The 22,835-nt window shown below is 43.5% G+C and overlaps 3 protein-coding genes across 10 annotated transcripts in view; 2 read left to right on the top strand and 1 right to left on the bottom strand.

The window, feature by feature from the left end:
* micall1a (MICAL-like 1a) overlaps positions 1-14,475 on the top strand; it is a 22,253-nt gene extending 7,778 nt beyond the window's left edge. Inside the window, exons 2-17 of one of the 3 annotated variants that reach the window (XR_013450650.1) lie at positions 5,028-5,076; positions 6,281-6,422; positions 6,575-6,675; positions 7,868-8,016; positions 8,142-8,746; positions 8,838-8,898; positions 9,105-9,526; positions 9,832-10,223; positions 10,298-10,426; positions 10,627-10,753; positions 11,096-11,186; positions 11,761-11,986; positions 12,084-12,157; positions 12,296-12,410; positions 12,512-12,558; positions 12,684-14,475. Coding sequence is in view for 2 of the 3 variants with exons in the window: in XM_040185778.2 (XP_040041712.2) it covers positions 5,028-5,076; positions 6,281-6,422; positions 6,575-6,675; positions 7,868-8,016; positions 8,142-8,746; positions 8,838-8,898; positions 9,105-9,526; positions 9,832-10,223; positions 10,298-10,426; positions 10,627-10,753; positions 11,096-11,186; positions 12,084-12,157; positions 12,296-12,410; positions 12,512-12,558; positions 12,684-12,814 (2,635 nt within the window). In the remaining variant the exon portion in view is untranslated. The remainder of the gene's footprint in view (positions 1-5,027; positions 5,077-6,280; positions 6,423-6,574; positions 6,676-7,867; positions 8,017-8,141; positions 8,747-8,837; positions 8,899-9,104; positions 9,527-9,831; positions 10,224-10,297; positions 10,427-10,626; positions 10,754-11,095; positions 11,187-11,760; positions 11,987-12,083; positions 12,158-12,295; positions 12,411-12,511; positions 12,559-12,683) is intronic. The other 2 variants (XM_078080327.1, XM_040185778.2) reach the window with 2 other exon arrangements.
* On the bottom strand, positions 14,021-19,228 carry c9h22orf23 (chromosome 9 C22orf23 homolog). Of its 6 annotated transcripts, none has more exons than XM_078080334.1 (7): positions 19,105-19,228; positions 16,095-16,188; positions 15,897-15,959; positions 15,594-15,767; positions 15,351-15,488; positions 15,058-15,158; positions 14,021-14,790 (listed from the first exon to the last, which is right to left on the bottom strand). In XM_078080334.1, the coding sequence occupies exons 2-7, from the start codon at positions 16,186-16,188 to the stop codon at positions 14,695-14,697; spliced, it is 666 nt and encodes a 221-aa protein (XP_077936460.1). In that variant the 5' UTR covers positions 19,105-19,228; the 3' UTR covers positions 14,021-14,694. The 6 variants fall into 6 exon arrangements, with proteins under 6 accessions (XP_077936460.1, XP_040041844.2, XP_040041842.2 ...); XM_040185910.2 differs by lacking the exon at positions 19,105-19,228 and adding an exon at positions 17,872-17,959; XM_040185908.2 differs by lacking the exon at positions 19,105-19,228 and adding an exon at positions 16,571-16,723.
* klf1 (Kruppel like factor 1 (erythroid)) lies at positions 19,228-22,835 on the top strand. The gene is made up of 3 exons (XM_040185881.2): positions 19,228-19,517; positions 20,563-21,421; positions 21,507-22,835. The coding sequence occupies exons 1-3, from the start codon at positions 19,443-19,445 to the stop codon at positions 21,680-21,682; spliced, it is 1,110 nt and encodes a 369-aa protein (XP_040041815.2). The 5' UTR covers positions 19,228-19,442; the 3' UTR covers positions 21,683-22,835.

Here is a 22,835-nt window from a genome sequence, read left to right as displayed (position 1 = left end):
CTTCTGAGGTATGTGCAATATGGTACATGTCATTAGCCTGAGAGTAATGTAAGTTAACATTTTAAGTGGGCACCCAGTCCGTGGCATCAACCCCCGCTTTAACCATCGGCCCCATGTTCTCGGCTTCTCCTCCGCTTTGGATGAGCAAGGTGATGTGAGGAGCAGAGGTCTCTTGTAGCGCATATAGAACTTGTAACTCAGAGGTTAGTTCCACCGCAGCTGCCACACCTTGTTTCCCCACATAGATCTCTCGGACCTTAACAGCAGGATGTCCATGGACCTCGCTTTCAAACTCAAGTCCACTCCACAGGGTGTCATAGTTCTCATCAGGAGACAGCGAATAGTTCATCGTGCAATGAGGAGGATCCGCAGGTGGTTCAGTCGGGTGTAATACCTTAAACCATGGGCCCCAACGGCGGACAGTCTCATGCAGAACAGTTCCATCATAGTCCTCCACTCTCCCCCACCAGACCTCTGCTTCGTCATTCAGCGTCTGTTGAACTTCAGCTTGCAGCAACTGGTGGCCATAAGAGTGGGGTGTGGCACATCGTTGCTGTGTCCCATCCGGGAATGTTACAGTGATACATCCCTTCGTCATTTGCATAATGATATTTTGGGAACACAAAATGTCTCTTCCGTTGATTGTCAGAGTCACCATGGGTTCTGGGAACAGGTTTCCGTCAGCCGTCGGATCTGGGCACCCCTATGGCATTTGCTGATGACCTGGGGCCTGATGCCGCAGGCTATTACCCTGTTGTAGTGTATGTGGTGCTTGCGGTGGATAGATATCGTAAGGGTATTGAGCTGGGTAGGACTGAGGCCTCTGACCCTGAGGTGGATGGGGGCATGCGTCGGACCAATGTCCAATCTGCCCACAGCTGAAACAAGTATTCTGTCGTTGTCTAAACTGCCCTAAATTGTTTGGAACTCGGCCACGATTTCCCCCTCCCCACTGTCTTTTCGGTTGCCTGAAGCCACCGTACAGTGGGGCCCCCATCATGTGTTGTGGTTGCGGGGCATAAGGTTGGGGATAGTAAGCCTGTGGAGGAGTGTACACGGCCTGTTGTGGCTGCTGGCAGGCTGGCGCACATGGGAAGGGAGGGGGGTCTGGATAAGGGTCATATTGAGGTGGCCCTTCCCCCTGAGATGGCGCTGTTGTTTGGGTCATCTGTTTGGCTTCACTCTTGCCCTGGTTCACCTTCTCTCTGCTTTACTCCAGCTGTGCTTTCGCCAATTGTAACTGAATATTGTTTAATTCACCCTTTTCCTTATCATATTTTTCTCTGCTCCGGTCCACATAGTGTTTAATCTGTGAGGACCAAGCATCAAAATTCATGTCAGACAACCCCACTATTCCTCTTAGTTGGGTCTTCATTGTCTCCGAGACAGATGACTCTATGGCGCCGCGAAAAAGAAGCTTGGTTCTGTGATCATCCATGACATCTTCCCCTAACTTGTTGTCCCATAATTCTCTGACTCTCCTTAAATAACTATTTCCACCCTCACTGTCGTGTGGGGGAACATAAGTGAGTTCTGTGGTAGCCACCTTCACAGGATATTGGAGTCTGAGCTTTGGCCAGAGCACTGACACCCAATTTGCCAGAGGCTCCCCGTCAGGGAGGTCAGAGGTCCTGGCTTCCCCCTCTAACTTCTGGAGGTCAGCTAGTGAGGCACACGCCACAAAAATTCTTCTAAGATCCCCCAAACCGGGAACACTACCCGCACACTGAGCAAGGAACCCACGAATCCACACTGCACCACCCTTCTCTATTTTAGGTAATGCGAGCTTCATCATGCTTAGGTCTGACAATGCGAGTGGCGCATATGTTGTTTTTTCACTTCCGTCTCTACAAATAGCCGTTAACAGTGGTAGTTGATGAGAGGCCTGAGCATCCCGTCTGATTTTTGACTTCAAATCATTACATTGATGCACATTCGCTCTGGCTGCATTCCCCTGATAATATCTGTTCCTATTACCTCTTAACCCCTGTCTCATGGCGCTCCATCGGAGTAGATGACTGTGGTTTTTGTGACTCTAGCGCTGCTCCATGCTCCTGAAATTCCTCGTCCCAATCATCTGCAGGGCCAGGCTCATCTTCCTCTGACTCAACCTGCCTCCCCCGCTCATCCTATCCACGCCGGGTGATTGATTGCCGCTCTGCCTGGGCTATGACTAACAAAGTTTCTTCTCCTGAAACTCTTTCTCCCCCTACATTAAATGAGGTCATAGGTCTGTGCTCGGGTTGCCGCTTCTTTACGACTGTCGAGTGACCCTGTGTTGTGTTAGGATTACTCCAATGACAGGCTCCGACTGGGGCCTGTCCTCCAAATATTGTAGCGTCTCTGAGAGAAAAGCAGAAACCTTCTCCACCCCATCATTCTCTTCATGTGGATATAAGGTTACCTGTAACAACCCTTTTTGAACTACCAAAACCTGAGATTCTCCTGGATTAGTAGCTTTCCCTTGCCTCAGTGGCATCTGATGTGGTTCATTTAACAACCGATTAGCCTCCGCATATGGGCCTGTCGAGTAGGTAGGAGGCGCACTAGATTTACAACCGGTCTCATGCACTTTCTCTTCTCCTGCTTTGGTTTGCGGCAACTGCATTGCCGTCTTACTCACGAATACCGCATTTATTTCTCCCAGAAATGTTCTACAGTCCACTAAGAACTCATCTGCCTTTTCTGCACTTTCCTTCTCTTTTCCACAAAATCTCCCCTTAACGGCAAGGAGCGCATGCGCTTGGTCTTTTCCTCTTCTCGCCATCCTAAGATGGTCCTGCAGCTGCTCGCCTGTTGGTTGAGAATCTATCTCCCTTCCAAACATTCCTCTTTCCTGCATCTGTGCAACCCACTTCACATATTTTTTGTTACACATTTCCTATCTTTTTCTAGGGTTTTATCCATATGTCTCTTATAAGTCTTAAATAGGGCGAAACCCAGAGTGCCTTCTTTACACCTCTCCCATATCGTTATGGTTTCCTCCATTTTCATCACAGGTTATTTATTTATTCACACGTGGTTTTTGAACACAAGAGAAAGGACTCAATGCCCAATACTGTGAACCCAATCAAGAACCTTCTACTGTATTAGAGGAATACAGCGCTCGATTGTTGAGGCTTATAACACCAGTTCACTCGTATTGTTTTATTTCTCTCGTATTTATACCACCATCATTTAACTATGATTTTCCCTTTTACCCTTTAATACATATCCCCACAGATGTGTAATCCGGTCAAACACTTTTCACTGTCGGATTCTCAGTCCTTTTTCAAGTCCTGATACGCACAGCTTCCAGGTTCGGTAAAACACCAGGAGTTACACCAACCACCCACACATTTCCCAGTATGAAAAACAACAAATCTTTCCCTGTGTCCTTATTTCTTCATCTAATATTCTAACCTGCCAGTCCAAGAATCACACGAGTAGGACTGCAGGACCAGAGGTATCTACGTACCACACGGATTGCAACTTGGATTTCTACAGACTAAGATTAACATAAATCCCTGCTCTATTCTAAACTGCCAGCCCACTGCATGCAAACGTGGGACCCCAGTCACCAGAGGTATCTACGTACCACACGGATTGTAACTTGGATTTCTACAGACTAAGAGTCGACCTCAGGGAACTCAAGTGAGCCCCGTCATTCCTTTTTAAACTCCTCATATATTTACCTAAGTCCCTAAACCTAAACCTAAACCTAAACCTAAACCCCTACACTGTCTAAACTGCCAGTCCACTGCATGCAAACGTGGGACTGCAGTTACCAGAGGTATCTACGTACCACACGGATTGTAACTTGGATTTCTACAGACTAAGAGTCGACCTCAGGGAACTCAAGTGAGCCCCGTCATTCCTTTTTAAACTCTTCATGTATTTACCTAAGTCCCTAAACCTAAACCCCTACACTGTTCTAAACTGCCAGTCCACTGCATGCAAACGTGGGACTGCAGTTACCAGAGGTATCTACGTACCACACGGATTGCAACTTGGATTTCTACCGACTAAGATTATATATATTTTTACCTAAATCCCTAAACCTATGGACACTTATTCACTTTCCCTAACGTTGAATTCAGTGTGAGTATGTGCTTATACTTTACATGTGATCAACAGGAAATTTTCAAATTTAGTTTTAAATTTAATGGTCTTATAACGACCTTATTCAGTCAATGGACAGAGACGAATTCTGCAGTTGACAACAAATCTTTTTAGAAGTATCCAATCACAGACATTTTATTCATTTAGAACAAAAGGTTGTCTGCTCACCTGATTCTGTTTGCGCGCCTGTTGTCAATGCTGAACCACGCCGCCGGTCCTTTCGGCTCGGTCCGGAAAACGGACGTCCCCGTCTTTCTTTGTCCAGGTCAGCAAATCACGTCGGGGTCACCAAATTGTAAGAATACGTGTTCAAGATTTGGAGCCTGGTCGGGGTTATCAAAAATTCAGCCGAATGACTTCTCTCGTTCTGGGAAATTTATTTGTCAGATCACAGGTCAAGTATCAGCGCTGCGTTTGCAAAGGCAGGAGCAGTTCAGGCAGCACACAGGCCGGAAGAACAACTAACTAACATCAGCAAGAACATCATGTTTTATAACCCTTGAAAGACAGAGAAGGAAATATTTCTATTGGCCCTAAACTGGCGTAGAGGAGGACCTTCCACCTCCCGCATCTAAGATCCGGTCACATCCAATGTCCAGACTCCTGACTTAACGTAAACATCGTAAACAGAGTGTGTATGTTGAATAGTGTTGGTGTGTCTCTAACCCCCTTTGGCTGGTAAATCTTCTAGTTGACCCGCAGACCTTACACTCCTCAGCCAGGACAGAAACTGACTCCCCATCCTGTCAGACTCGTGTCTGCCTGCTTGGCAGATCCTGCTTACCCCTTACCTAACTCTTAAATCAAGACAAGACAGCAAACCCCCAACTAAGCCCATGAAAATAACTTTTGATTATCAACCCGCATGCACAGACGTATCTCACGTGCCATGAAGTTTTCTAACAAAATCTGTCTCTTTTTTTCAGTGACTTTGGCTCGCTGTCCAAAGAGAATGTATACGAGAACAACCGCCTGGTGAGTCAATTGCACTGCTGTTTTTCTGCTTTCAACACTCCCGTGATCTTGTTTTGCACACTGTTTTCAGGTTATGAGACAATCTGCTCTTGAAGGGAGGGGAAATCACCTATGTGGTTTCAGTCACTGCCTGAGTCACTCTACGTGCCTCATTCAGCCATAAAATACTAAACCGTACCTATAATTGTGTTCAGTCATTTGGGTGTCACTCCAGAATATCCAACGGTCTGTGTGAAGAGCTGTGTAATTTAATCAAGTTGGAGCCTGACCAGGTAAAAGAGGGAGGAGGCCAGAGCATTCAATGTCGTCAGAAACGTTCAAGTTAAATGAAGAACTCTTTATTCTATTTCCCTGGTTGTTGTTTTTTCCACATTGACTGTAAGCAGAACATTGAGGGAGTCTCCTTGTTTCCAGTCAGAGCTCAGCTTGACAGTTTTTTGCTGCTGTTTGCGTACTTTTTATCAAACTGCTTTCAGGGAAAGTGAGACAGCTGGAGGAAGCATGAGGAACAAATGATGTCTACTGGTTCAGTCTGCATTTACCTGTGGGCTGGATTATTTCAGTGTTGTGTGACGGCCGATGATAGAATGCTTGTGTTCTGTAATATCACCCCCCACTCCCCCTCGTTTCCTCAGTGGAATTTTTCATTAGACCGATAACAAAATGTTACACTATTAGCTGAGGACTGATGTTTTGTCATCCGTCAGATTATTCAGGTTGTTCAATATGTGCTCGTTGGTGAGTTGTGGAAAGCTTTTAGTTTGACTGAAATATTTTCATGTCTGAACAATGACAACGTTCTCTCATTCTGCTGCCACCGCAGTACAATGATGGTAAAAATAACTTTGCTTCAAGCTCGGAGCAAAGATGATTTATATTTGAAAGAAAACAGCAGCGTGTCTTTCTATAAACATCGTCCCAGTTACTAAGGGGGGGGGGTTCATCTACCTCCTTTGTTCCATAGCAATAATCCCAAAAGTATGTTGAGTTGTGTTCAGTCACTTAGTTCACACATCACTGTATTTGGTTAAGATTGGTAGTGATAATCCTGATCATAATAATAGTTATTAATTATTGTATACATGCATGTAAACATACTGCTTAGCAGTGTGCGGGCTAATTTCAGGAATATAATTTTAGGGGAAACACTGGCTTACTGTCTGTCAACAACGTACCTCCCTCTTCTGTCTTTGGTTCCTTGTAGGCCTTTGATGTGGCAGAGACACAGCTGGGGATCCCAGCCCTGTTGGACCCAGAAGACATGGTGTCCATGAAAGTGCCTGACCGTCTCAGCATCATCACCTACGTCTCTCAGTACTACAACTTCTTCAACAACAAGTCTGGAGGTGGATACAGTCAATTTGTTTGCGTTTCCCTTCAAGCAATGTGCACATAAAACAAACGTAGTTCTTGAGGCGGAGCAACTTGTTGAACTACTGGGTGTCTGACAACAACATATATTATTTGTTAAACAACATCATGACTTCCTTTTCTGCAGCAAATCCCCCTTGCTTGAAAAGGCTGAGTTCTGTGGGTCATAATGAGCCTGCCCAGAAGAGGCCACCAACCCCTTTGGAAGACAAAGTAGTTGAGTCTGAGGTAAGAACACGACTCGGCACCAGCAGAAACCCTCGGCAGGATTTGATTTAGAATATTTTTTAAATTTACTCCAAGCCATAAATAATACCTTTTAAAAAAATATGCATCAGTTAACTAAATTATGTCTGCATGATACTCTACTGGAGTTACTCAAACCATAGAGCTTGTAACATGTAACTTTTCTTTTGGTGTCCTTTTCAAGGCCCGGTTAACCACACTTAACCGGCATCCGCTTTTTATGTTTGTTATTACATCGGTGTGTATCTGAAGCCTTTCATTATCTAAGTCTAATTCTGCATGTACTATTTGGGGATGTTATGTCATCAGATCTGTACAATACAAATCCCATCCTGCCGTTGCAGTACGACAATCTCACCATAAGTATTCTATAATTACTACTTCCTTGTGTGGGCTATGTATTGCACAGCTGGGGAAAAGCTAAGCACCAGAGGTAGAGTACGTCTACAAAGATAGCCTCTACATCCTGTCTCTTTTCTTTCGCATGCCTTCAACTTCTTTCATCCATTGCCATACTTCCATGTACTGGACACCCCCATCCCCCACCCACCTCCCCCTCTACTTCAGATGGAAATCCATTCCACTCCTTCCTCTTCCTGTTCTTCTTCCTCATCCCATCTGATCCCCCCTCGACTCTGTGGTCCCGAGCCTAGGCAGTAGGATGGGGGTGGGGTGGCCTAGGAGGTTAAAAAACCAGTTAGGCTAGTTAAGTCTTTTTTTTAATACTAATGGTAGCTCTTTCCTAACACCGTGTGCAAAGGTTTGCAATGCGCTGCTGCTAACCCCTTTTTATTTTAAAACTAATTTTAAGAAATACCTAAAAACAATAAATGTGTCCTGAACGTCAATCTATTCGTAAAGTGTGACTCCCAGAACGCCTAATCCAGCTGTTTGGATTTTGTTACTAATAAATTACAAACCTTTTTCTATTTGTCAAATTCTTTTAAAAAAAGTATTTTTTAATCCAAAGTAGAAAAAAGTATCCATTTCAACCACAGGAATTGATGAGCTGTAGAAGACACAGATTCACCCAGCCAATCAAAATGAACAATCAGCATCCTCAAATCCTGACTCCGTGTTTGATCTCCCCGTCAACCATTACTCTCCATCTTCCCCCCCTTTCCCCCGACATCTCCCCTCTCCCTGTACACGACGTCCTGGTTGCTCGCACTAGCCGAGCCGGCCTGCGCAGACCGGTGCAGAAGCGGTTGCAGCAGTCAGGCCCGGTACACTCAGCAGCACCTGTGCCGCCTGCCAGAAACATGTCCACCTGGTTCAGAGATTTCTGGTGGACGGCAAACTCTTTCATCGCAGCTGCTTCAGGTGAGCTCTGTCGCTGCGGCAACTGCCTACATGCGTGTGATGCTATTATTATTTTGACCTGCGCTCACATACATTGTAACTTTATCTCAACAATCTTTATGCCGGTTTTAAATGTGTTGTCCCAGGTGCACGGAGTGTCACAGCACTTTGCTTCCTGGATCTTACAAATTCGGAAGCAGCTCTGGGGCCTTGGTCTGTACACATCACCTTGCAAGGCATGCTTTAGCCAATCAGAACGGCCGGCCGGATTTTAGTAAGAGACCAGTGGAAGGTCAGTCTTCAAGGATCAGTGGGAGCATAATCGCTCACACCTCGCCCTCTGAGGTCGACCGAGCAGAGACTCCTTCTCCAGTAAACCAAACCAATGAAACTGACATGCCAACCAACGACTGTGACGCGGTCCCTGCTGTCACAACAAATGGAGGAGACTCTTTGGAAGAAGCCAAAGTGATGGACGGCAGTGGAGAGAGGGAGGAAACGCCTCGTTCTTCTTCTCCTCCCAACCCTTTTGATGAGAGCGATGAAGAAGTGGAAGCGGCAGAGAAGGCGGAAGAGACAAACACTCCAGCCAAATTAACAATCAATGGGGACCTCCCTTCTGCAGCGACCAGTCATAACGAAGGTGCCAGTCGGCCAGTACCGGCACCTCGTCGGGTCCCGGATCCCTCCCCTCCTCCTCGCCCTGCCCCTCGGGTTCGGTTAACCTGTACGGGAGACGGCCTTACAGTCGGTGCGTGCTGTAATGAATGAGTATGAATGATTATTGATGAAGAATAAAGGATCCGTTGATATTCATCCTCACATATTTCTTGAAATCACAGATGAATACCAGAAACCTCCGATTCCTCCCAAACCGCGAGCGAGATCACAATCTCCTAGAAGGTAGCTGAATTTTCCTTAATTGACTTTTTTTCCACCCACTGTCACCATTTCATTGACCTTAATTGTGTCTTCCTTGTTCTGTCTCATTTTTTAATCGCGTCTTGTTACAGGATGTTCTTGCTTGACCCGTCATGCCCGCATTAGGCCTTATTTTGTTGTCTTCCCCTCTGTGACCACTCCATCCCTATCTGTCTCTCACTGTCCAGCATGTCAAGTGGCACCCATAAACCCAAAGACCCACCATGGCTCGCCCTGGTCCAATCAGAATCCAAGAAGAAGAAAGCCCCTCCCCCTCCCGGACTGGCAACCCTCCCCAATATAGGCTCTCTGTCCTCTCCCAAAGGGGAAGGCTCCAGACCCAGAACGCCCCCTGTACCCGCCAACCCCTTTGAGGAGGATGATGATGAAGAGGAAAATGCGGGGGAAGCAGAGGGGAGCGGAGGAGGGGCAATTCCGCCCCCAGTGGTGGCGGGCCACCCGTGGTACAGAATCACTCAGGCACCTGACGAGACGGGTGCTGACCCTCCCCCTAGAGGAGGAAGCTCGTCCCGCTCTGCGAGCCCCGGGAGCGCCAAGAGCAAGAAACGGGCGGCACCTCGTGCTCCGCATCCACCTGCAGGTCCCCAAGGTCAGTCTGATCAGCAGCTATGCTCACCTTTGGGGTTTCATTTTGTAAAGACATGCAAGACACACAATGCAAAGAGGACACTGTACATTTTTTGGGGGGGTTTATTGTCCTCTCACCTCACCAGCTCGTACTTTGTGGAGACGTGGCGGTTTGAAATGAAAGGTTGGAGTACAAAAGGAGAGACTGACTGGAATGTTGTGTATAGATAATCATTGTTTTTTGTTATTCTCCCCATTTCCTCTATATTTCCGTCTCAACTTCTTTTACTCCTGTTTAATTTTTATCGAACCATCCTGTCTCTTCAGTTCCGTCTCACTCTCAGCCCTCCTCTTGCTCTCCTTCTCCAGCTCTCAGCACAGAGAGTCTGTCCTCCAACTTGGACTACAGCTCCTCCCATCCCCAGTTAGGTGGCTGTGCCAGCGGCGACCAGGAACACGCCTTCTCCAAAAGTGTCTCTGAGCCTTCCATCTGTTCACCGTGCAGCGCCACGCCATCTCCTTCCTCCTCCTCGACCGAGGGTCTTCCTCATCCTTCCCTAAGCCCCTACCCTTCTCCCATGCCATCAAATGCCAGCTCAGCTCCAGCTACCCCACAGCCAAGTCGCAGCCCTGGGACGAAGGGGAGCGTAGACCCTCCCCCACGACCCGCGACGACCCCCAGCTCATTGGCCACGGGAGCCGCCCGGCCACACAATAAGGTAATAAGTCCACCTCCAAAGGGAAAAAATACACTTTGTACGTTATATTCCAGCTTTATCTCTTCTCATTTTAGCGGATCTGCAAAGAGAATCCATTCAACCGGAAAGCTTCTCCCACTCCCGAGAAATCCAAACCAGCAAAAGGCCCTCGTCCAGCCAGACCCCCGGCCCCGGGCCACGGCTTCCCTCTTATCAAACGCAAGGTAGGAAACTAAAGACAATATATACTTCATGGTTTGGTGTTAAAGGAAAAAAATACAATGCCTCCCCTAGTTTTACAACTTGGGGGGGGGGGCGGCAGTAGTTGGGCAAAGGGTTCAGCCCACCAGAAGTGAGGGGTTGTAGTCTGTCTATCAATGCATGAAGTTCCCAAATGATCCGTCTTGTCCAAACATCAATCCAGGTGCAGTCAGACCAGTACATCCCAGTAGAGGACATCCATGGGGAGATGGGTCAGCTGGAGAAGCATCTGGATGAACTGGAGCAGAAGGGAGTGGAGCTGGAGAAGAAGCTGAGAGACAAACCCAACGGTAACACATTGTTCGATCAGCTAACGGCCAGTTACATACTGAAAAGGACTTTTAGTTCCAGAGGAAACTCTCCAAAGTGGTTTCCGTTCGGTTCAGCACTTCCTTTTGAGCAAAGGTTTTATCCCCTACCTGCAGGGCTTACAAGATTCCCCGTAATCCAAAATAGAAAACTCAAATAGCTTAAATAGCTCACAAACGTATGACAGAGGATTGTAACCAAAACAAATGATCGGCTAGAGGAAAAGAGGGGGAGGCAATATCCTTCGCTTTGACTTGAAAGTTCTGTACATGATAATATAAACATGACACACATAACTCTGTGTTCCTTTTTTCTGTTTCCAGATGAGGATGAGGAGCACCTGTTGGTGGACTGGTTCACTCTCATCCATGAGAAACATCTCTTAGTACGACGAGAAGCTGAGCTTGTCTACACGTACGTATGAGACCGCAGCAAGGGGGCAAAGGATGGAACTATTGGCCTTCTTTGCCGATTAGTTATTTTTACTTCACTGAAGAGCAGTATTTAACTAAAGAATAAAAGGTCAGGTCATAAAAGGAGTATTTATAAGCTCCGACATTACTGATGCTTTTTATCCGTACTTTTTGTATAATTCGTTATCGCACTGCAGCTTCTACTCTCCCTGCTAAGCTCCTCCAGCTACACGTGCACACACACACACACACACCCACACACAACAAGCTAAAACAAGCTGTCCGTGTGTTGTCCAACATTCTGCCTTAGTTTGCCCCAGTAACCTTCCATGCTGGCCAAGACAAAGCAGCCAGGAGGTCAGAGGTCAGAATGAGTGGCCGACACAGACTCATTTTTCATAAACTTTACTCTGTGATATTTTTTATTTTATTAATATTTTGGATTAGATTTCAATGCATTATTAATTACTTTGTCCACTAACTTTTCTGTTGGAAAAACAAATATTTATTTCAAATGTAAATGCATTGTAATCTGTTTTTGGAATTTATTAGTTTTTAAAATATGTGTTTCAAAGAAAATCCTCCAGTCATGAAGAAGCATGGAGAATCCTTTGTAGTCTCTGAGACGCTTGCAACCAGAAGGGTCAGCGGAGGGTTTTGTATGAGACCTGCAACTCGCCACCAGATGCCACTAAGTCTCAGTGACCTAATTCCTTCACTCCTCTGTCAGCCGGGTAGTACAAGATCAGAGAAGGCTTTTCAGCGTTTCCACACCCAGCTATTGTAATTGCATGAAATCAGGCGAGTTTAGTATCCACAGTAGTTGCGTTACAAAAACAATTGTAAACGGAAAGTATTAAATTGAAGGTTACCGGTGTGTAAATGTTGCTCCCTGCAGAGCGAAGCAGCAGAGCCTGGAAGAGAGACAAGCTGATGTGGAGTATGAGCTGAGGTGTCTTCTCAACAAACCAGGTGTGTTTTATATGTTAAAAAAACTCTTATGTAATTGTTTGTAATGCTTGACCCATGTTCCCAGGCAAACGAATGCCACCCACATAAATACATACTATATAACGCTATAGTCTATAAATAAAAAAAACTCTTTAACAGAGAAAGACTGGACGGAGGAGGACAAGAGTCGGGAGCAGGAGTTAATGGCTGAGCTGGTCACCATCATCGAACAGCGTAACCAAATTGTTAACAACATGGACCAGGACAGGCAGCGGTAACTCATTTACACAGGTTTTTCTGCAAGAACCCCACTGTGTTTTTCATCACTGATATTATTCCAACTAGCAGCAATGTGTAACAGTCATTCTGTCACAGGGACGAAGAGGAGGACAAACTCATGGAAGCCATGCTGAAGAAAAAAGGTAGGGTTTATAGTGAGCTCTATTTGTAGTTGATTGGTTAAACATTAATTTAACGTAGAAAGTAGATGTGGCATCTTCCGGTTTCTTAATCCTCTTACCTCTTATCTTATTTTCATCCGCTTCAGACTTCCATAAGGATCCGGATGTTGACCCGCCAAAGAAAAAAGGGGGAAAGTTCAAACCCATAAAGGTGCTTAAGCGGCTGAGCCATAAAGGAGAACCAGGCAAGAGCCCCCGAAAGGAGAAAACGCCGTAGCAAGAACTGCCTTTTTTCTCAGCGCCGGCTTCCTTTTTTTCCCCCCCCCAACTGTTGTCAATAAGGAGATGCGGCCACCTACTGAAAGGATGCTGCCCCCAGCCTCTTATTATGGCCCCTTCTATTTTTTTGTGCAAGCGTTTCTAGAGCTTCAGGTGTAAAAGATATGAACTGTTTAAAAAAAAGAGCTTGTGCATTACAGTAGAACGTGGAGGGAAAGCTTGTTCTGGTTGTTTAGAATTTTAGTTTGGTTACTTGCTATCATAACAAAGACCGAAAAGCTCATTTTGAGCCGATCAGCAGGGCGGACTGAGTACTGCTGGTGATTTTATTACCTTACACCTTGTGTCGCCTTGCTGTAATGTTACAGATGTGCGCATCTATTAGAAACATGAGGGAGAAATCCTTTGATGCACGTTGGGACAAATGCGTAACAGACCAAATAGACAATAACGTCATTGAAGCACTCCCCAGGAAAAGTGTGCTATGTGGAATCGGGCCCGAAGGCAAATATAAGACAAGGAGAAAAGAAATGCACCAGATGCAGAAGATAAGATGAGGTCACCTTTAACTGTAACATAAATGACTTTGACTCTCCGCTCACATCTCACTTGATGCTTCTCTGCAGTGACTATTAACAGTTGCCTTTTGTGTTTTTAAAGAGACAACTTAACATTTCAACTGCTTTAAGAGCTGGCGTGTTTATAAGCTCTCTGACCTTTCAATTGAGTGAATTGTTGTCCGTTGCAGAGTATGTGCATCCTGCAGGCCTGAGTCAAGGATCATCCATAGTCAGACCAGACAGTTGGCTTTGAATGAAGTCTGATGGATGCAAATTTATGTTTTTAATATGCTCCTGTGTTATATCGGTGTCTCCTGCTCCCAATGGTAGGAGTTGGATATCCGAGAAGGTTTCACCTCGTGTCTGGATTGAGCCTTTGGTACGAGCAAAAGTTAAAAAGTTTCATATGAGCTATGCTTCAAATGCTCGAGCTGCAAAGGCGACCCAAGCTCTCCAGCTGCTGTGTTATGATTGTCTGTGCTGTCCTTGTTTTTACGTTTCTTCTGTGATAGTTTTGCAATGGTGTCTTTTTTTTGTAAATGCATATCCTTAAAGACGTGGATGAGCGTAGAAACAGTATTTGTGCGTGTGTGATTGGACACAAAGTAGAAAACATGAGCTTATGAAAGTCAGCACATAAAAACTTGTTCAACTGATGTCAGAAGGTTTATTAATATGAAAGGTCACTCATGCAATAATGAAAATTAAAAGACCGATCTATGATATTTGAACTGTAACAAAGCACCATCTTATAACAGTTTTAACCATCAGGGAAAACCTGAATATGCAATCATTAATTTATATTTTAATGTTTTTCCATATGTCTGTTTTGCCTTAATGGATAGGAAAAAATGTGTTAATAGTGTTTGTACCAGTGCCATTTATTTAATTACAGGTTTGGATAAGCACCATTTGTTCAACTTATGTAAAGTATGTTTTGTCGCGTTAGAATCTGCACTCCCTTCTAAATGGTAATCTCTGTTGTGTCTGTTTCTGCCCTGTTTCTGTCTTCATGTCCCGCTGAAACCATGGGCTTCTGTAGCAGGATTATAAAAAAGAATGACACAGGAAGGCGGAGGATTAAAATAACTTAAAGCGGCTTGTTCATGTTTCTTGTTCATCAAATGTTTTCACGGCCTGATGTCACAGTTTTGTCTTTACATTGTTTTATAGTACTGCTTATATAGTTGCAGCCAGTTTGCTTTGACCTCTCTGCATCACTACCACACACATTGCATCCATAATCTAAATAGCAGATTGTGATGCTTCCACCAAGGTAATTTCCAAATGTCCTCTCTCTCTCTCTCGTCTCTTTAAATTACATCTTTTCTGTTGTCTTCTCTTTCTGCTCGGATGTAATCTCAGCGCTCCCGGGACTGCACGCCTTGTCCAACACCCGCAGTTCTAGAATCCTCTGTTATTTGAGTGGTGACACAGCACAGGTTTAAGTGAAATTACTCACATTTCAGAGGGCATTGATACTATATTTTCCGTCTGATTTCTGAATCTAAATGCTGCGATACAGCCAGGCACTAATATTACTTCAATGAGTCAGTATCACGTTATCCTGTTTAAAACAACATCACACTAAACGACGCATCAGTGGAGTCAAAAAGATCCAAGACCGCATAATGCCACCTTAATATGAGGCAATATGTAAACTATTGGTTTTTTATTTTACCTGCGATATCTCTGTGTTGATGATGTTGACGTACTGCTTTGCTTCACCCAGAGAAGACATATCTGCCAGAAACTGTCTTCTCTCCTCTATCTCATCCAGGACTACAAATGAAACAAGTTAAAATTAGACTTATTCAAAAGGCCCTGGATATATTTAGTCAAGCAAAGTAACACAGAGCAAGGTTTATTTGGGTAGGTATTAATAGAAACCGACTCAACTGAAACAATACTCAAATGTGGTTTGCTTCTTTTCATGTTGTAATGTAACATGTAACTTCATGCAGTCAGCCTCACCTTCCTGATACCGGTCTTTCTGCTCTGCCACCTCTGGGTTCGGACATGCAGGAACATTTCTGTAAGACGCTGGTTTGGGCTCCTCTTCTCCTGTTGCCAATATATTCTGAAGTCTCCTCTTCTCTTTCTCCAGGTCTCCTAGGAAAGCAAAACAGAAAAAAGGAACACGGAATTGTTTTTACTGTAAACCTGTCGCGACATATGAACGCCGGATCAATAACGTTGTCAGCTTGAAGAACACACTGGAGGGACCAGGATGGTACTGCTCTCTGACGTAGGTGTTCCCGGAGCGGCAGGCTTCGGCGGAGCGTCTCTGAGGCTTGCATGGCAGACTGTTCGGGACATATTTAGTGGTTTTAGGATTAGTTGGGGGAGCTGGTGACGTGTGCTCAGAAGTCGGTGGTGAAGCTGCTCCACCTGTGTAGGAAAGTATTGGGAGTATTTTATGTGGTACTGCAACATATAAACTATTGTTAGTACTGTAGAGAATGCAATTCATCACCACATTGCATCCGTTAACACCTCACCCAAAGGTCTCCGACTTACTCTTTAGACTTTCGTTGATCTTTTTTCTCTGGAGGTGGGTGAGTTTTGATTGCTGCATCATTACTGAGGTCCAGGAGAGAGAATTATTACACAAAAAGTGCACACATGCTAACACACTTGAAATGACATCCACATCAACTCGTTAGTTTACCATTCTCAACCAGTTACACAAAAATAGCAACAGGTGCATCATCTCACATTGCAGCATATCCTGGGTCTCTTTGCTGAACTGGGTGACTCTGCCTTTCTTCCACAGTCCTCTGCCACCTTTTCTCTGTGAGGAGGCCTCCATCTGCAAACACAAAGACACACAACAATACATTAGCAGCCATCTCTGCGGCTCAGATTCACGATGTTACCTTGAACAAATCCCCAGACAGGTGGACATGCAGTGTGGACGTAATTTAACGGCTATTTACAGCTGAAAGGGCGACATGCGAATATATAAGACAGGATGCAGAATTATGTCAAATGAAAGTTCCAAAATGTACAGTCAATAAATTATTATAAGAAATACAACGTTATATAGGCCTACTATATTTTCCGACACCTACAACAAACTAACGTTACGTTAATCGTTCGCTGACGAGTAAGAAGTTGACGTAACATCATATGACCTTACACGAAACAAACATAAACAGAAAGGATACAACTTAACTTTATAAATAGCCTACCATGCACTCATTCTCTTATCACACGTCGTTAGTAAACACAGCTAATTTCGCTAGACTAAATTATACAGCGTGTGTCTCAGTTGCTTAGTAACCGAGTAACTACAGTCACTTCCGGGAACTTTCCTTTTCCTGCCACAATTTCCGGTAACGCACAACTTTAGCGCCGTAAAAAACACTACTACTACACTACTATCACATTTTTTTCTCACGTTTTTTAAAATTGCTAAAAAGTATTGTTCAATACTGAAACCACATTTTCAAAAGTGTATTGCTATAGTATTACAAATAATTGTAAACAATTCGCATAGAGATCATCATAAAAACGCTATTGAGTGTGTAATATTGCATAAAATCTACCATAACTTATTCAATATTAATATACTCCTTAAACAATGCCACTGTATAGAATACAATAGCATCAAATAATGCCAACATATGTCAAAAATGTTTAGTTTTTCATGAAAAGAAATCATAAAAATGTAATATTATAGTATGTTATAAGAAACATGATCTAAAATATGCCATTGTGCGCCATACAAATGTATAAATGTATACTAGAGAAAACAAAAGCTAAATGGTATGTTAGCAATACTAACCAAAAATATATAATGTTCCCAACTGAGATAGGATTGTTGTATTTAATTATGTGGTTGATTTATTGTTCTTTTTCATTTCATTTGCCTTTTTCTCTGAAAAGAAATTGCAACAAGATTAAGAAAATGCCATGTAAATGCAGTTATTTGTTGTTATTGTTGCTGAAAACTAACGACAACTGAAACTCAACACATTGTTCGTTGCAGATCCTCTGATCTGACTGCACAACAGCCCATTCAAAAATGTATTAAAAATTATATTTCTCTGTCTCTCTTATTTTTAATTTCATTGATTTAAAGATTAATTATCTAAATATATTTATTTTTGGATTAATTTGACATTTTTTAACATTCTATTACATTCATTTTTGGACTAGGTTTTTCAGCTGAAAATCATACACATTTTCTCTGAATTTCTGTAAAAAAAAAAAAGAGTCATTGCATAGCTTGTCCCATTAGTGTCATTAAAGAGGTTGAAAAAAGTAATGAGTAAGTCAAAGTAGAGTTTGCCAAACAAAGGACATACAAGCTCACAGTGTAATATGTCATTAGTATATAAAAAATAGAGTTACTGTACTGAAGTTACTGACTGTCATATTGGTATTTTCACACATGCTCAACACATTTTTATTGACTTGTATTTACATTCACCTTATTAGGCATATTGAGCTATATTTTTGAAATACTAAAATATACTTATTAGATCACCTTTTTGAATGTTTTTTTTTTAGATTCTTTTTTTTAGGGCCATAAAGAAGCTGCCCTCAAACCTTTCAGTCTGCGTAGTGGATGACTTGTGTAGTATTCTTCCCTAGGTCTTTATCAGTGGTGGGCACGTCATCAGGGACCAGCAGCAGTCAGGAGACCATTATCTGTGAGAGGACAGCAGCGTGCCTCTGCACATGTCAACAGATAAACCGCAGCTAGAATATAATCACCTTTCACACACAGGTCTTCTCAGAAGCCATGTGTCCTCACTAGGTGGACAGAGACCGACCCGCGTATGTGTTTAGATTGACTTAAAACTATTTGGCTCAACAATGGGATTGACGTTTTATTTGCAAACTTCAATGGAATCCCGACGTGTTTTACTACTTGGTGTGTGTTTGTTTACGGGCTACCTGCTCATCCGTTAACTATAATGCACTAATATTTGTTTGTATCATGTCTTGACACTTCAATATACATTTACCAACACAGTCTGCACTCTGCGCCAAAGCATGCTTTATTAGATAGCGAACAGACATCTGATAACAAGGTTGTGAATGAAAAATGCCATTGAGTACCCTGAACTAATCTGCAGTTTTAAGGGGGAAATTTTACAGCATTTTTTAAACTTGTAGTACATTTTATAGAGAATTTAGATGATTATTTTATTTATCTATATTTTATTTGTATTTATATTAATTGCAATTAATCTTTAGAAATAGATGATTGATTGTTGCTGTTAATTTGTTGTTTGATCATCATGTAATAAGTCAAAAGTCACTGTTTTTGGTGTGTTTTATAAACAATTGCGTTTAACACTGAACGCTTTGTCTTGGAAGTCTCATTGGCTCGTTTGGTTTTGTATTTTGGTTTCTGTATTCTAGTCAATGATTGTTTTCTATGCATCTAATCTTTTTATATAGTTGTATTCTATTCTGTTATAAATGTTTTAATATGCTTGTGATTTATTTTACATTATTATACATTTTCATTCTTTAAATCAAGCACTCAATGTGCAAAAGGTGACATAAAAAAAAACTTCTCAAGTTAATTTTCTTCCAATGAAAAACGTCATGGGATGAATGTTTTGTCTTAATTTCTGAACTTTCTTTATGAAATTACAGCTCTGCGCTCATCGGTTTACTTTTTGCTGTGAAAAAACAGGAGACACGAAGGCAGTGAGTTCAGGTGAGATAGTACTGTCAGTTTCTTACTGACGTATATATTTACAACCTTAATGGACGAAAAAAGGGGGGGCCAGCAAAGAAACGTCTGCTTACGCTCCACCTCCCAACGGTCAAAACCTACGTGAAAAAGAGAGATTTGCAGTTAGACTTGAAGCTGACAGAGATAGACAAGAGAGAGGAGGGAGAGATAGCGGGGGAGGAATGGAGAAAAGGGGGCAGCTTTAAGAGCCTGTTTCTCGGGCCTTGTAACACTGAGCGGACTGTAACTGGGATGAGTAGCTTTTGAATTTCTGTCGGTTGAGCTCAAAATGGCCACTTGAAGACTAAAAAGAAAAAAAACACGGGGAGAAATTTCACTTCATCGGCCTCCTATCAAAGTGCTTGATGGCAGTTACACAGGCTGGGCTGCCCTCCTTCAGCTCCTTCTCCAACCTCGCCCAATCCAGTGACAGTATGAAAGTAAGTATCTGGTTGACTCTAATTGTTTGATTCCTGCACAAGGACAGAAGACGACTTATTGTAGGTATTATTGCGCTGATAATTTGTTTATTCCACACAAAAAATGTCAATGATTTGTCAAATGTGTCCGTCTCTCCAAATTAACTGGAGACGAGATCAAAAACCTCTGCTTCTTATGTATATTTTTAACAAAGGCAATATTGTGAATAATCTAAAAAGGTCTGAATATCTGAGCATACCTGACAGTTATTGGTGACCGTGCTGTCGTATCTGGCCGCAAAAGATTTTCCCTTTTCCAACCGTCTTTTTGAAGTCTGTCATATCAGTTCAAAATTCCCACCTTTTGCCTCCACTCAGTGTCTCCTTGCTGAGCCACACAAAAAGGGTTAAAGAGCAGAGTGGTCATTTTGTGCTGAAAACTAACTTTGGAAGACAAACCCACACGGATGTGAGAGATCGGGACTTGTGAAGCTCATATCGGCTTCAGCTGATCTCCTAACGGCTCTAATTGACAACTACAGGCTGTGTTGTTAGACCAGTGCTTAGGCATTCCACTCTAACTGTGGGGGACCTGGGATCGATTCCCACATGTCACCCACATGTTTGGGGTCGTTGTGGGGCAGGGGGTAGAGTGGGTGCACTGGGAACTGCAAGGTTGGTGGTTCGAGTCCTGGCTCCCCCCTGTCTGAAGTCAAAGTGTCCCTGAGCAAGACATCTAATACCTAATTGCTCCCCGGGCAAAAATGTAAGGAGCCATGGGTTAAAAGTGTGATGTAAGTTGCTTTTGGATAAAAGCGTCAGCTAAATTACCTGTAATGTAATACAGCAAGAGTGACACAATTTATTCATATCAATTTATTTGATTAAATTGCTTTTTTTCTTACAAAGTTAAGAAAACAACATTTGTGCCTTTCACATAAAACACTCAATAAAACACTCGAATTGGTGTGAACAGAAAAAAGTCGACACTCGGTCCTCATTTTATAACTTCACAAGTTGATGCTCGATGATCTTCACTTGTCGACACTCTCCGACCCCCTTCTAGGTGTGGAAGTCTGAGGCGGACTCGCTGCTTCTGGAACCTGTCGGCAACAAACCGTCGGCAGGCAGCTCTGAGCAGCTGCAGGTCTCTCAACAGATAACAGAGGAGCTCCTGGACGATGACAGCCGGGCATCTTGGGACATCGAGTTCCTGCTCTCTGATTGGAGCAGCCCATCGCCCGACCTCAACCTACCTCTGGACAACAGCGATCAGCGGCTCGTGCAGGACCCGAACACAGTGTACCAAGAGGCGGACGCGTTCAAGGACCAAGCTGGACAAGCGCAGAGTGTGCAGCTGAACAGCGGCTGCCTCATGGCGGAGCTTCTGGCCCCAGCTCAGACGACAACGCCAGTCCAGCCAGAGCTGTTCCAGCAGGGTTATAAAGATGAGCAAACTGGTCAGACTTCCTTTCCCAATCTGCCGAATGTAGATCAGTTTGGCTTTCCTCAAGGAGGCACCTACGAGAGGCACAGCAGAGGAAACCTCACTAAAGTCTCATTTTGGGACTTTAACCCTTACTATGCGCACCAACACCCCTCCATGGTGACCTTCCCAGATAGCAGGTTCATGCCACCGCAAGCGGTGACCCCTGACCCTAGACACTACGGCTACGCGCCACACTTTAACCACAACGCCAACAACTTCTGTGAATACCCCCGCAGCCAGACCACTAGTCAACTGCCTCCTCACCAGCAGGCCGTGCTGGTTGCTCCGCAGCTGCCCCCTGGTGGGATGGAGGGGAGGCGAGGTCGAAGGGCAACTGGAAAAAAGAGGCCCGCCATCCACAGCTGTGAATATCCGGGCTGCAGGAAGACTTACACCAAGAGCTCACACCTCAAGGCTCATCTCCGCACCCACACAGGTACACCACCCCGACGAGAAACCGCCCAAGAGTCAGCATAAGCCTCAATAAATGATTTCATGAATTTGTTTGCTTTTCTCCTCAGGGGAGAAGCCTTACCAATGTTCATGGGAAGGCTGCAGCTGGAAATTTGCCCGCTCAGATGAGCTGACGCGTCACTACCGCAAGCACACGGGCCAAAAGCCCTACGAGTGTCTGCTGTGTCAGAGGGCCTTCTCCCGCTCCGACCACCTGGCTCTGCACATGAAGAGACACACCTGATGCGCTGGTGCGAACATACACACCTACATACACAATCATGCTTTCTAAACGAAAAAAAAATTAAAAAGGTAGACTTATGATGATTTGGATACACTTAATTAGTACAATTAAGGGACCTCGAGATATTAACTGAACATGTTCCCCCGTATTACCTTGATATCTGCACTTGATTATCTCTGTGGTTAATTAAATGCCAGCACGGAGACTTGACAACCACGACAGCCCGAGGGGAGATGTTTGAACCGTTGACAGTTTTTGTTTAACTTCAGACTACAAATGAGTGAAATTTAAGTTATGGCAGTAGAGGCAAGTGTGTCCTCGAGCCGCTTACTTCAAGCAGCGACCAGAAGCGTCCGGTGTCCTCAAAGTTCGGTAAGATCACTTTTATACTTCTAATACCACAACCTCCAGTTTATTTTCATTTTCAAACTGACATCATTTAAGACAATTCATCAGACTTGACACATGTCCGTCACAAACCACCAAAAACATTGTTTCCCATGCTTGCAGTGTTGCTCCCCTAACGGCCACTGTACACACTGTGGGTGTGAAGACAGGAAACATTAACACTAACAACAGACCCACAAAAATGTGACTAATACGGGTTATAAAACAATATAGAATATATATATATATAAATATATATATATATATATAGTCCACCCTGTAGGATCTCATGGCACGCTGAACAAAGACTGCTTAGTTACAATGCAGCTGTATTAATGCTGAGATGATCTGATATCTTTGTCCGATTTCTCTGAGAACTTTTGGTGATTGATTGTAACACAAACAAACAAAGAATGAAGTATTTCTTAAGCCATTTGATTGTAAAGTAAATCCGAGATCATCTAACTTTATACTTGTCTTTATACTTGTCTGTTTGTTTTAGTTTTTTTTAAATTTAATAAAAACGTATATGCTTTTGTGTTTTGCATTCGGCAGAGTTTAAAACTGTAAATAATGAGCATCTTTATTAGTACTTTATATTATCTAAACATGTCAGCAACGTATTTAATATTTAATAGTTCAAATGAAAGAAGATGGCTACTATATTATTTTACGCTTTTTTTTTTATATAAAAGGAGTGTTTTAATGTCTTTTAATTATTGTTTTCATTGTCATTATTCTAATAAAGTCCTCTAATGCTGTAAAA

The sequence above is a fragment of the Gasterosteus aculeatus genome, chromosome 9 (assembly GCF_964276395.1).
Source record: "Gasterosteus aculeatus chromosome 9, fGasAcu3.hap1.1, whole genome shotgun sequence".
Taxonomy (NCBI): domain Eukaryota; kingdom Metazoa; phylum Chordata; class Actinopteri; order Perciformes; family Gasterosteidae; genus Gasterosteus; species Gasterosteus aculeatus.
This window is presented reverse-complemented; position numbering and strand designations above follow the sequence as displayed.

Excerpts from the sequence above, each read along its gene's own strand:
- c9h22orf23 (XM_040185908.2), bottom strand. Across the intron at positions 15,489-15,593 it reads GTACCATCCTGGTCCCTCCA|GAGACCTGGAGAAAGAGAAG; the intron begins GTGTGTTCTTCA and ends TTGCTTTCCTAG. Across the intron at positions 14,791-15,057 it reads TCAACACAGAGATATCGCAG|AGGATTCTAGAACTGCGGGT; the intron begins GTAAAATAAAAA and ends CTCAAATAACAG.
- klf1 (XM_040185881.2), top strand. The coding sequence starts at position 19,443 with ATGGCAGTTACACAGGCTGGGCTGCCCTCCTTCAGCTCCTTCTCCAAC. Across the intron at positions 19,518-20,562 it reads AATCCAGTGACAGTATGAAA|GTGTGGAAGTCTGAGGCGGA; the intron begins GTAAGTATCTGG and ends ACCCCCTTCTAG. Across the intron at positions 21,422-21,506 it reads TCATCTCCGCACCCACACAG|GGGAGAAGCCTTACCAATGT; the intron begins GTACACCACCCC and ends TTTTCTCCTCAG.